The sequence below is a fragment of the Rattus norvegicus genome, chromosome 11, assembly GCF_036323735.1.
Source record: "Rattus norvegicus strain BN/NHsdMcwi chromosome 11, GRCr8, whole genome shotgun sequence".
Classification (NCBI taxonomy): Eukaryota; Metazoa; Chordata; class Mammalia; order Rodentia; family Muridae; genus Rattus; species Rattus norvegicus.
In genome coordinates, this window is record NC_086029.1 from 29147539 (window position 1) to 29161410 (window position 13872).

Genomic DNA, 13872 nt, shown 5'->3' on the forward strand with positions numbered 1-13872 from the left:
TCTCTCATTGGCTTGGAGGTAGCGGAGGCTTCTGAGGCTGCACTCCTATTTGCTCTTTGTGTTTTTCCCCACGTGTTTTAAGATTTACTATGCTTATTTAATGTTTATAAGTGCTAGGCCTGCGTGTATGTATGTGGAGCACATATATGTGCAGTGCCTGTGGAAGCCAGAAGAAGGGATCAGATTCCCTGGAATTAGAGTTCTAGGAGGTCTTTAGTCACCGTGCGCATTCTAGGAATTAAATCCAGGTTCCTTGCAAGAGCAGCGAGCACTGTTGCCGGCTGTCATTTTTCCAGCGCCCCCTTTGTGTATTTTAAGACAGCCATTCAGACTGCCACTAGAAGACTCTCTCATGGAATCTGCAGCATGCTTTAAACAGTGTGTAGAACATAGGTGGAAACCCTAGGCTCAAAAATATTACCTTCCTTCCATTTTCCCCCTAAATAACTCCCTTTTCCTATTTATTTTTTCTGTTTAAATTTTGTTCAGTCTTACTGTTTTGTAATGATACAATTTGCAGTGAATTTAAGTCATTTGAAACATTTCGTTGATCTTTTAAGGAAAAATTCAAAGGAGTTATATCTGGAAATTTAAGACTAAAGCATCCTCTAAATAATTTAAAAATCCATTTAGATTATTTTGCTTTGTGCATACAAATGGATTAATAATACTAAAAGCAAGGTCTCAGCCCTTTAGTGTCTGTGGGCTCCATAGTAACCTCCCGTGCACCGGGGCATTGTCACCTACATACCTGGAGCTCTCCAGCAGTGCTGATGCCGAGCTGAGGAAGCTTTATTTTTAGATTTCAGAAGATTATTAGGGCACATCCACAGCAAGCACCAACAACCTTTGGCATTCTGACCCTGCGGTACCAATCACACAATTTAATACAATTCTGATTCAAGATGTTTTTAGAATAATGGCAGAAATTTGGGGGTGAAGCATAGACTAAAATATAAAAACCCTAATGGTTTTAATTCTGCAGAATACCAGCATGTAATGGTGACTTGCTTGTGGACAACTGTCTGTGAATTGAAAGCAAGCTCGGAGGAACTTACTCAGCGTTTAATCAGAGAAGCTTCCTTCTGCAGTAGGTTGTGATTAACTGGGCAGGGCATTGAGCCTTAACAATAACGAAGTGCTCAGCACTAAGTGGGAGAGCTAGACCACTCCTCATGGTTCAGCTCACAGCACAGGAGGAGGGGAGGAGCACAGAGGGAAGACCCAGAGAATGGGAGATACACAGCACAAAAGGTGCTTTCTTACAGGGCAGAGCCTGGGCACTCAAAGACTCAGTGTAGCTGCTTCTCTGCACACGGTTGGGCCCATTGGCATTTCCTTGTGGATTCGGTGTGGGAACTGAGGGATTTGGGGCACGTAATACTTGTTAGGGCCAGGGCATCATTTTTTCACTGTAGCATCTGATAATGTGATCTTTCTTCAGTAAATAACTTCTTAGTCATGCTCTGGCAGGAAACTAGTTTTCCTCAGGGGATTACACACAGAAAGATGCCTTGAATGTAGGAAGGGACTTATTAGGAGAAAGCGCTTCAGTGAGTGAGAAGTGAAAAAGTAAAATTCATTACGTAAGTACAAAAAAAATTATAAAATCGAAATTAAAAAGAAAATATTCAATATTGTATTGCTAATAAAAACATACAACCAGTTAAAACAGAAAAATAAAATTAATCAAGCCTGTAGTCTTTGACAGAAGAAATTAGACATTTTGCAAACTGTTCAGTCATGGGCATTTGGAAGTTGCTTTCTCTTTGGTTAGTGTAGAAGTTTAAGACATTGGCTGCCCTATCATCAGGGGTCCCTTTCTGTCCATCCACATTCTTAGTGTGCACTTTTCTTCTGAGGTCATTTCATGCTGAGATCATCAGTGCTCAGCTGAAAAGATTATAATAACCCTTTCTGACTGAGAAAGTCTCTAGGAATGTGTTTTGCTGTGTAACTACTAAGGCCAGGAAACCCTGTTCCCAAGGCAGGTTCTTGTTTTAGCTTCATCTTAGCTATGTCTAAAACTTCCTGTGAAAGTTAAGCGTGGATTCTGCTCCTGATGTTCCTGGAACCTAAGACCCGGCATCCAGTGAAGACAGTGCCTTTGCAGTCAAATTCTGGACTTGGGGGTGTCCCAAGTATTGAATATATTTCTCGATGCTGTATCTTTTTTTCTAAGTGTGTCATTATGTGTGTGACTGTTTTAACTGAACGTGTGTATACCATGTAAGGGCCCAATGCCTGTGCAGGACAGAAGATCTAGTTGAAATCCTGAGACTTGAGTTGCAGGTTGCTTTTAGCTGCCTTGAGGATGCTGGGAAACAAACCTATGGCTTCTACAGGAACAGAAAAGCATACCTAAACAGTGAGCCATCTCCAGCCTCCTGAGCTCCCGATGCTACATCTTTTGGGGTGTCATACACCTTTAGGGTTCAGTAACATGCATATGTACGTGTGTGTGTGTGTGTGTGTGTGTGTGTGTGTGTGTGTGTGTGTGTGTGTGTACGCGCGCTCACACGTGCGCCCCATTCCTTCTTTTAGGAAGGTATGATGGTTAGTTTTAATGGTCAATCAGAAACATCTTAATTCCTCTGAGGAGAGCACCGTGACTGAAGAAGTATTTAGATCAGGTTGCCCTGTGAGCAGGTCTGTGGGGATCTCTTGTTAATCAAGGTGGGAAGCCCTACCCTGAGTGGGTAGCACGGCAGCATGAACCAAGCCCCTACATTCTGCAACAGTGAAGAAAGCCAGCTAATGTGAGCAGGCACATGCGGGCGGTAGTTGTCTATGGTTCTCACTGTGCATATAATGGGAGCAGCCATCAGAAGCTCCTGCCGTGGTCACTGCTCTGAAACGATGGGCTCCTGTTCAGGATTATAAGCCAGATAACCCTTTTCTGCCCATAAGCTGCTTCTTGGCCTGGTATTTTATTGCATCAGCAGAAGTGAACATAAACAGAAGGCTTGAGTTAAATTGTAGTGTTTTCATATTATCCTGTTTGTTTATTCTTTGCCCTTTACATTTGCTGTCGTTCGAGTGTCTTCCTTTGGGGACACCTTGATTGTGTCCGCACAGTGAAGATTAGTGAAAGCTGAGCTGGGCTCTCCACATTGTTCCTCAGTCTTGTTTCTTCCCTCTTCACCCACATGTTGGAATAGGTGGGCTGGTTCGTCAGACCATGGTGTTCCCAAGTCTGAGGTCACTGAGCTCGTGCTCCCTCAGAGTTGGTGTCTGTCTTAGGAGATCGCATGTGTCTGGCCCTCTATAAGTTAACCTTCCAGTGCCCCAAACTAATTGATTATCAAGTTAACAGATTGAGCAGTCACTTCACCATTGCTCTTGGGGGTTTTCTGTACTGTGATCCTCCCCCGGAAGGTTCTAGTTTTCCTCTCAGGTAACCATCCTGAGTGGGTCTGAAAGCACACTGCTTGATCACCTTTTCTCTATTAGTCCTTCCACCTTCCACTCTGCAGTTTATTTGTCCCTTCTTTTGATGACTTTTTATTACACTTCTTTGGTCCCACTCATGGTTTCTAAACTAGTGCCCAAGTTTGTCTTTTTTTCTAAAATGTTCAGAAAACAGGATTTTTTCCATTCCTGATTTTCTTGTTTACATCTTACGTTTCATCAGAAATATATCCTCATTTACTTTTTTTTTCTTTTTTCTTTTTTTCGGAGCTGGGAAGCGAACCCAGGGCCTTGCGCTTGCTAGGCAAGCGCTCTACCACTGAGCTAAATCCCCAACCCCTCCTCATTTACTTTTGAGTAGTTTAAATTCTTTCTGGTTGTGATGTTAGCTGATTTGAGACACCTTGCTATGCCAATCCTGAGGAACACTTTCTGTTTGGCCAGTAAAGCCAGAATGTAAGTATATAGAGGGAGGGATCCTGTTTCTCTTTTGATAAGAAACCACCCTATTCCCCCACAGATCTACATGCATTATCTTTGAGGCAGAGGCCCCAAACACCTAGGGAGACACTCACCACAGTTTTCTCAATCGACTCACATGCTCTCTAGACTATCGTGTTCTTCTCTTACAACCTTTCTGGTAAAACCATGTTCATACTCCCAACACAATTCTTAGCATTTTTCTCAGTGAAGTTTCTTTTGCCTTTGACTTTGGTGGTAAACTTTATTTCCTTTACCTCCCACTTTTTTTTTCCTCTTGATTTCTTTTCAGTTGTGTGTCTCTTTTTCTACTGATGTGAGCACATTCTGAGGTCCCTTCTGAGGCTTAGAGTAAAGAGCATTCGGGACGATGCAAAGAAGACCAGAGCAGACAGTTTCTGAAATCCCAGTCCAGGGACAGCCCTGGAATCCTTCAGTGCAGAGCATGGAGAATTCACACACGGATTGGAAGAAGTAATAAGCATTCAGGATTGGTATAGCCACTCACTCCTAGTTGCTTTTGCAAAGGCATGAAGTCAAAAGTCATCAGATAGGTCATTACTCTAAGAGTTAATTTGGGTGATTGGAAAGAGGCCTAGAATGTTGATTTTCTTTATGGAAATGTCAATTCATATTAGTAATTATATCCAAAGAATTGGAGTTTTCAATGTTTGCATGTTTTCCTCTTAGTCAAATCAATCTCCAGAAACTTTGATTGCCATAATTTAGAAAAACATTAATTATAAAGATGTCTACAGATTAAGTTGTTGCAGTATATAAACACCTCAAGTTTATAAGATATTAGCTGGTGGGGCTATATAATTGTGTGGGTGACATCCCCCAAACTAATGACTTCTACTCTTTCCTGTCATGCCCCAGTGTGTAAGTCAGGGTCCATAGTCTCTGCTTACTCAGGGCTGCAGGGCAACAGAGACCTCCGCTAGTCATCAGCACATGGTGTCACCCTGGCAGTGAAAATTAGCTGTACAGTCATCTGCTAAAGGTCCCAAGCTGTGTGGCATGAGATAATCCATTTTGTGTTGAAGGAAACAGGGAAGACCAACGGTCTTTACATTATCTTTTAGGACTTGAATTAAGCACCTTTAAAAGAAATTATTCGAAATTATCTCTCTGTCTAGCAAGATCCAGTCCCAGTTTGGGTTTCATTGTATTGGTGTAAGCAATTTATTTAACTTGCCTTACTGTAGAGTGAGTTGAGAGACGTCTCACCCTTGCCATGGTTGAATTCAGTGACAGCAATGTGAAGTAGCGACTTTGTGCAACGTTGATAAAGGAAATCGAATAACAGGCAAAGACGATACTGTGATAATTCTCCTGATTAAAAGTAGACGCTCTAAATTTGCATCTTAACTTGTGGGCATGTGTACTAGTGAGTTGAAAACACAGTCTGAAGAAGTATTTATGGATCCACGCTATAACAGTGGTACACCCAGTAGCCAAATCTCCGCTGATAAAGGGAACGAAAGTGTGTATTATTCAGCTTCCAGTAAAGCGGGATTCTGGTGCTTCACAGACAGACCTTGAAGTCACGTTAAGTGAAGTTAATCGTGGAACAGACAAATACTCGGCCATTTACATATGAGGTATCCAGTTGTCATACTCAGACAGGGAAGCACGTACAGGATGGGGTTACGGTAAGGCCTTAGGTAACTTTACATGCATCTAAGGATCTGTGATGACTTGTGTCATACATCGAGCAAGAACCTGATGTTTGCTTCTCTCACTGAAAGTAGAACTTCACAAGCTCGTTTTATTAATTTAAACACAAAAAACGAGGAGAAATTCCCATAGTCGTGAATACAGCAACATTTTATATAGACTAGGGAAATAATTTCTTTTAAAGGTGCTTAATACAAGTCCTAAAAGATAATGTAAAGACTGTTGGTCATCCCTGTTTCCTTCAAACACAAAAGGGCTTATCCCATGCCGCACGGCTTGGGACCTCTAGCAGATGGCTATACAGCCCTCTGACTGTGGGAACGGATACCCACACCGTGGACCCCTCCTTCAGAGGCAGGGTGTTGGGTTCCTCACTGGTGGCAGTTGCTGCTGTGGTATCTGTGACTTCTCTATGTAAATGTGGGGAAAGAATTAGCGTTTTTTCCAAAAACCAATTTGGATTAAACACTCTCTTCTCTTCCCGGTAAGGCCAGTGTTATAGAGGCCTGTGTGTCTCAGATGGAAATAGGCAGCGAGAACAGGAAGTGACCTTCTGACGGAGCTGGCTTGTCTTTGGTGTAGGTCCCTTGCAGTAACTCAGTCAGCCCTCACATCTGTCCTGCGAGCTCAGTTACTGTAATTATCTTTAGCTGACAGGTGAAGAAATTGAAGAATAAATTTAAGTGCTGTGTCCAGGGTGACACAGTAAATAACAGAGCTGTGTGCCGTGCGTGACAGCCATGCAAATGATATCATCTTGCCATATATTGCTCCATGTAATGGTTATTTGTATGTTTTCTCAATTATTTAGTGATCTGAAAGTTATAAGCATATTTATATCTTTTAAACACGTTTTAGGGATGAAGAGAAGCCAAAGAACCCTATGGTAGAGTTGTTCTACGGAAGATTCCTAGCCATGGGAGTGCTTGAAGGTAAAGTTTCCTGTTTGCTTTTATTACAGGTCAGGGTGTTTTCTGTTGGTTCCTTTGTTGTTGCCTGCGTTTGCTGATGCTCATTGTGTATTCCTCCTGTAGCCACTGCTTTATCACCACTGCTTTATCACCACTGCTTTATCAGTGCCCCTGCAGCATTTGGACACCTTCCATCCCACTGCCCTACCTTTTGCTCCTCTCAGGCCTTCTCTGTTCTCACTCCCCTTCCTTCCTGGTGTCCATCAAGATCACTCTTACGGATCCCCAAATCTGCTTTTCCCTGACCCCTGACTCTTGTAAGTCTCCTCAGCGTCCCTCTTCTGATCCTGAATGTTGCCGAGTGAAGCTTGCACAGAAGGGTCGTTGTGATGTTTTGTGTGTTTGCACTGACAGTACAGAAGTCTGAACGTGAGGTAAAGGAAGGAACTCCGGAGTGAACTCTGGACCTCCACTTCAAAACTACAGTCTGTTCACCATCCCTTCAAGGACTGCTTTCATTTCCCCCCTCACTGCAAGTGTAGCTGGCTTCCTGCCTGCCTGCCTTCCTGCCTTCCTGCCTTCCTGCCTTCCTACCTGCCTTCCTGCCTGCCTGCCTTCCTTCCTGCCTGCCTTCCTTCCTGCCTGCCTGCCTGCCTTCCTTCCTGCCTTCCTTCCTGCCTGCCTGCCTGCCTTCCTGCATTCCTTCCTGCCTGCCTTCCTTCCTTCCTGCCTGCCTTCCTTCCTTCCTGCCTGCCTTCCTGCCTTCCTTCCTGCCTTCCTGCCTTCCTTCCTGCCTGCCTTCCTTCCTTCCTTCCTGCCTGCCTTCCTTCTTTCCTGCCTTCCTTCCTTCCTTCCTTCCTGCCTTCCTTCCTTCCTGCCTTCCTTTCTACTCACTGCAAGTGTAGCTAGCTTCCTTCCTGCCTGCCTTCCTGCCTTCCTGCCTTCCTTCCTGCCTTCCTTCCTTCCTTCCTTCCTGCCTTCCTTCCTTCCTGCCTTCCTTCCTTCCTTCCTTCCTTCCTTCCTTCCTGCCTGCCTTCCTTCCTGCCTGCCTTCCTTCCTTCCTTCCTTCCTGCCTGCCTTCCTTCCTGCCTGCCTTCCTTCCTTCCTTCCTGCCTTCCTTCCTGCCTGCCTTCCTTCCTTCCTTCCTGCCTTCCTTCCTGCCTGCCTTCCTGCCTTCCTTCCTGCCTTCCTGCCTTCCTTCCTGCCTGCCTTCCTGCCTTCCTTCCTTCCTTTTTTCTTTCTTTGTCATTTCATTCCTCTCATTTTCTGAAAATATCTTTCCAATTTTCATGGAGTTATTTTGAAGTCTGCAACATCTACCCAACATTCTGAATTTAAGTCCAACATTTTAATTTCTTTTTAGAAGAAAGTAATTCCCTTTATATATGGACTTCGGATTTCATTAGCTCTACCTGTTCACACCTTCACCATATTCTTTCGGTCTTTGTCTTTGGAAACTTAGAATATGGGAGAACCATCATGGAGGTCCCTTCATGCTCTTAGATTCTGGTCTCATGCTCCTAGGTAGCTCTGTTTCATTTATTCCCCCTTCTGAGTCCTTAACATCTCCTCTCCTTTTTACTTCACCTCAGGGTTTCTATGTGTTCTGCTACTTCAGATCACAAAAATTAAAAAGAAAATGTTTGATAGTCTTTTGTCTGAGCACTAACTTCTTCCTACTCATGTATGCCCTGTAGTGAGGAGATGCTTTTGCCTGCTCACTCTATAGTTTTTCCACACTTTGCTTTAGTTGCAGGCTCCACAATTCTAAGAAAGACAGACCTTGTGAAGTTATTGATTTTCTACCTATGAGCAAATACACTAAATCCAGTTTAGTTCTTAGTGATCTATTAATGCATTAGTGACTGGCTCTTCCTCCTCTTATTTATCTTGCCTCTTCCTTAAAAACAAATTTCTCTGTCCTCTAGGACACTACATTCATTTTAAAATAGATGTTTGTATGTATGTGCACATGAGCGTGTGTGTGCGTGTGTGTGTGTGTGTGCACGCGCACGCATGTGCATGCTTCTTATTGTACGTGACGGTTGGTTCCTCAGGGCATGGTATAATCTTCCTTATTTTCTACAGTTCACTAGGCAGTCATATTCACCGCTGTGCTGGCACACTCTTAGAAAGCAAGGAGTTAGGAAACAGTAATACCCAACTCTTGAAAGGGAAATCTCGTGGTCACTCTGAATCAGTGACTTTTACTGCTCCAGAGCAGAGAGGGAAAGTAGTCCTGGAATCCATCCATTGTCCATGGGAGGAATATAGCACTCTAATCCTCAATTTCCTGTTGTGCTGTGTGCATCCTGTCTACAACCCAGCCCCTATTCGTGCTCAGATTTGTATATTAAATGTGTGTTTCCAGCAAAGCAAGGCACAGGGCTTCTGTGTCTTTAGCTTCATGAATATGACTGATAATACAATTAAAGAAAATTATAAAGAGGACTGGAAGACACTGTAAACCTTAACTCTCCCCTAACTATATTACCTGCTCAAGATGTTCTGATCCTTCTTTGGTCCTTAAACATGCCAGCTTTGGGAGTCTTAATATTCTGACTTTGCTGCTCCTTACCCAAGAATACTGCACAGCCCAACGATCTGGCCTAGTTACCCTCTACTGCTTAAGTTCAAATCTCACTTTAAATGTCAGTTCCTTGAGGGAGTCTTCACTGCCCTACTCTCTATTATTAACACTAAGTTCACTCTTTTACATTCTCTCATCTAGGTGGGAGCAGGTAGGCGGGAGTGGGAGCATCTTCATAGAAGCCGAGGGAGGGCGATGGGAGGTGGGGGGAAGAGGGATAAAATGTAAATACCTAAAATATCCAATAAACAAACAATTGTCCTACTGAATCATTAGTTGGCTTATGACAAATGGGTGTGTGTGATGTCTTTCAATGAAACTGAATTACACTTATACACACATGCACACAAGTTGATGTGAGCATATATACGCACATACAGTGTTAGCACAGTGTCTTATTCTGACAGCTCATATACATGTGAATTTTAATTACTGTCTGAGGCTAGGTGTGAATGAATACACATGCATAATATGTATATGCCACTAGGAAAGCTCTAGTAACCCATTATCACGTGTGTGTGTGTGTGTGTGTGTGTGTGTTTGTACAAAAGTTCTACTCACCCATTCTTCTCTGGTGCACAGTCACTCTTGCTCTTTCATATATATATATATATATATATATATATATATATATATATATATATATTATATTATAATTTTAATTTTAATAGCAGAAAAGCCAAGTTGAGGAACATTAATTAACTTCTCCAACCATCCTATAGGAAAAAAATTTGAAAACACTGAAATGTTTGGTCAGTATCCGCTCCAGGTCAATGGGTTCAAAGACCTACATGAGTGCCTGGAAGCTGCAATGATCGAAGGAGAGATCGAGTCCTTACACTCGGATAATTCAGGAAAATCGGGCCAAGAGGTGAGGTCACCATTTCTGTTATACTTTTCCTTCCCATTCTCCTTTAAATGGCCTAATGTAAATTCAGGGTTCTGATTACATAGCTGGGAATGACAGACAAAAGACTCAAAAATAATATCTGATATGTAATTGGTTAGATTTGAGGTAAAATTTTTACCTTTCTCTTTACACTTTGTCCTTTTGTCTATCTTGACGTATCGTGTTTGGTCATCAGTGGTGTGGTAGTCAACTTAAAAATGAAAAACAGAGGTCAGTTTTTAACCTAAGCACATGTTCCCTTGTGAGTCGGTGTTCCTGGGATTTGTCTGCTTCTGTATAGCAGCCTCTGTTCCTACAGAGCAGACATGTCTGTTCTTATGAGGTTGCTATTTGATTGCATAAGGTAAAATGGAAGGTTCTAGGTTTTTTTGTGTGAAAGAACTGACTTTCATACACCCCAAACCTGTTTATATACATGGCTGACTTAATTTCCAAAGCTAACAGTTTCCTTCTCTCTTCTCTCTTCTCTTTCTCTTTCTCTTTCTCTTTCTCTTTCTCTTTCTCTTTCTCTTTCTTTCTCTTCCTCCTTCTCCTCCTTCTCCTTCTCCTCCTTCTCCTTCTCCTTCTCCTCCTCCTCCCCTCCCCTCCCCTCCCCTCCCCTCCTCTTCCCTCCTCTTCTCTTCCCTTCCCTTCTCTTCTCTTCTCTTCTCTTCTCTTCTCTTCTCTTCTCTTCTCTTCTCTTCTCTTCTCTTCTCTTCTCTTCTCTTCTCTTCTCTTCTCTTCTCTTCTCTTCTCTCATCCACCCGTACCTGTCTGTGGAGAAGGTGTACACCACCATGGAAAGCAGTACAAATCGTTGTCTTTCAGTCCCTGTGAAGCGATTACTGACTGATATCAGACATATGTGCTCCATGTATGAGGATGTGTGGATCTTCATGGTGCTATCTCCTGTTGCATATTTAGTGGACAGGACAGTGGCAACTGCATATCGAATAATATAATAATTCATTAAAATTTCTCAGACTTTAACACACAATGTGTGGCTATGGAGCAGCTGCTTAAGAAGAATAAAATGGTGCTTGCTTTTAATCCCAGCATTACGAAGGATGAGGCAGGAAGATCACTAGTTCAAGGCTAGCCTGGGGTCCATATAGGATTCAGGACAGTCTGGCAAGACAGCTGTGGCCTTCAAGACTCTTTAAACACCTCTTGTTCCCATACCCAACTGCAAAAGAAGCATTACATGATAATGTTAATTTATATTAATAAGAACTGGGCACTTGTTACGTTGGGAATAAATTACTATATTGTGATGCATACAATTCTATTTATATGCTACTATACTTAAAACACTAATAGTTCAGGGCTAGGTATACAACTAATGATTCCTTAATGTGAATTTAAGAAACCTTTTTTTAATCATGTCCCCATGAGCTGTAGAGTGAGATAATAAAATATTTTCACCTTGTAGTAGAACGAATGTGGCTGTTGCTGATGGAGACGATGTGTTCCCAATACAGGGATGCTACCTAATGTTCTGTGAGCATCCTTTCAGGGGTTACAATGCAGAAGACTCCTTAGCACAATTTGGGTCACCTTACTTTTCCCAGTCACTGTAGTTTCTCATCAATTAAATTAAATTGTCTCGTTAGTTGTAAAGATGATAGTTAACGCATTGAGGTAAAATAAGGAAGTAATACTTCTAAAACTATACTCGCCTGTTTGTGTATCAGAGAAAGGTGTGTGGAATAATATCCTAAGGGCTCAATCAGAAGTTTGTTAACGAGATATTAGAGACAATGGTTTAGTTTGCATCTCTAGATATGGTAACGAAGTAAAGGGTAGGGTCTGGAACAATGTCTTTAAAGTTAGGAGCGTGCCCTGCTCTTCCAGTTCTGAGTTCAGTACCAAGCTCCGATGACGGAGGCTCACCCCTTCCTGGAAGTCCATCTCCAGTGAATCAATGCAGTGTTTTCTGATGGACTGTAGGCCCCCTGTCAAACAGACATGGACAAAGTCATGGACAGGGCCAAAGCCACAGACACACTCACAGAAATAAAAATGCAAGTAAATCTGTGTAAGAAGAATTCTGCTGCATGCTAGCTTGCGACTTTTCTCTTACATCTTTTGATGGGTATTGCATTAGGCTTGGTTGACTCTCAGGAATCATGTTTCTTACATTTCAACTGAGCAAAACCTTACTCATGCTCACTTCAACTTCTGCTTAGCCAGTAATTATTAGTGTTTGGGGAGGAATAAGGAGCTACATGTAAGTAGTTACTTTTAGTAGCTTTGCTTGGAGAAAACTACCACGGTCAAGATTCCAGTGCAGGCCATTTTCATCAGCCTGCAATGTTTATTCCTGTAGTCAGTTCAGGTTAAGTCAGTACACACTCACTGAGGGGTATACGGTACCATTTTTTGGCATTGGAAGCTATGATAACTGTATGTTGGTACCAGTGCTTCCTTTAGAAGTCTCTAGTTGCAGGGCTTATAAATATTAATAGTTGAAAATATTTATTATTTTATACTTCTATATTTGTTGGTTTGTGAATGTAAATATTCATTTTTAAAAAAAAATAGTATCCTTTTGTAAAATTAAACTTGCTCCATGAAAACCAGCTTTTTGAAAATGTTAAACTTCCTGATGCACTGAAGAGCTGCCAAATTTTGCATGTAGGGGTGGGTGGTTAAGACATGCTTTGAAGGGGTTGGGGATTTAGCTCAGTGGTAGAGCGCTAAGGCCCTGGGTTCGGTCCCCAGCTCCGAAAAAAAGAAAAGAAAAAAAAAAAGACATGCTTAGAGCAATAAGAAATTTGACTCATTAATTGCTAGTTTGTATTTGAAAGTTTTTACAATTTTTTTTGCTAATGAAAAATGTTTACCATAAATCAGTATAATGTGTAATTGTAAGATTCAAGGTAAAAATAGGAAGAGAAAAAATAGAAAATAGGAAGATAATGTTTTTCCAATTTTAGGATGAAAACACTGAGCATTTTTGCCAGACAAGTATTTTTCCCTTGGAATCAAATCGTGGATTTGACATTCGGTTTTAATAAGTTTTAATAAGTGTCATTCAGCATGAGACAGAAGACGGAGCTCTGGAGTCCTTTTCTTCGAGTTAGAATTTTGAATGTTACAACTGTATAGATAAGGTTTCCCTCTGTCCTCTAGACAAAGGCTATGGGAACTTCAGATAGATGTTCAGCTGTAAGGTAAACATCATAGTTCCTCTGTGTGCTGTCAGCGCCAGGATGGTATCCTTGTCCTTAAAACTCTGATGAGAAACCTAACTGAGGCTAAGTGTCTGTTCTCATTTTCTTTCAGCATTGGTTCACTGAATTGCCACCTGTATTAACATTTGAACTGTCAAGATTTGAATTTAATCAGGCATTGGGAAGACCAGAAAAAATTCACAATAAACTAGAATTTCCCCAAGTTTTATACCTGGACAGGTATGGTTTGTACAACATGTGGTAGGTTTGCAACTGTTGAGTAAACAAGGGGAGGGTAACTGTATAGTAAAATTCGTTATTTCCTTCCAGCTAAAGTTTATTGATGCTTGATGTGTCTGTTTTATTATTTGTTAAGGGAACACATTCATTTTCTCTTATCCATATATAGTTCTGAATGTAAATATATTAAATGTTAAAATAGTTTTGTGTTTTATATCTGGTATCTTATAAAACTTCAGTTAATCTTTTGTAGTGATAATTAAATTTAACATCATACTCGTTTCTAAGATATTTGGGAACATTAATGCTGGCTAATTTTTTTCCTTTGTAGGTATATGCACAGAAACAGAGAAATAACAAGAATTAAACGTGAAGAGATCAAGAGACTTAAAGATTACCTCACAGTATTACAACAAAGATTAGAGAGGTATTTCTGCCTTCGTGAAATTATGACAGGAAAGCAAGTGCTTGTGACTCCCTAGATTATTCATTTTA

At 41.5% G+C, this 13872-nt stretch overlaps 1 protein-coding gene across 5 annotated transcripts in view; it reads left to right on the plus strand.

Annotated features, from left to right (window-relative positions):
* Positions 1-13872, plus strand: part of Usp25 (ubiquitin specific peptidase 25) — a 110041-nt gene that overhangs the window by 59256 nt on the left and 36913 nt on the right. For all 5 annotated transcript variants that reach the window (XM_063270605.1, XM_063270602.1, XM_063270604.1 and 2 more), the window contains 4 exons: positions 6430-6503; positions 9795-9943; positions 13250-13377; positions 13709-13804. In XM_063270605.1, the coding sequence (XP_063126675.1) occupies positions 6430-6503; positions 9795-9943; positions 13250-13377; positions 13709-13804 (447 nt within the window). The remainder of the gene's footprint in view (positions 1-6429; positions 6504-9794; positions 9944-13249; positions 13378-13708; positions 13805-13872) is intronic.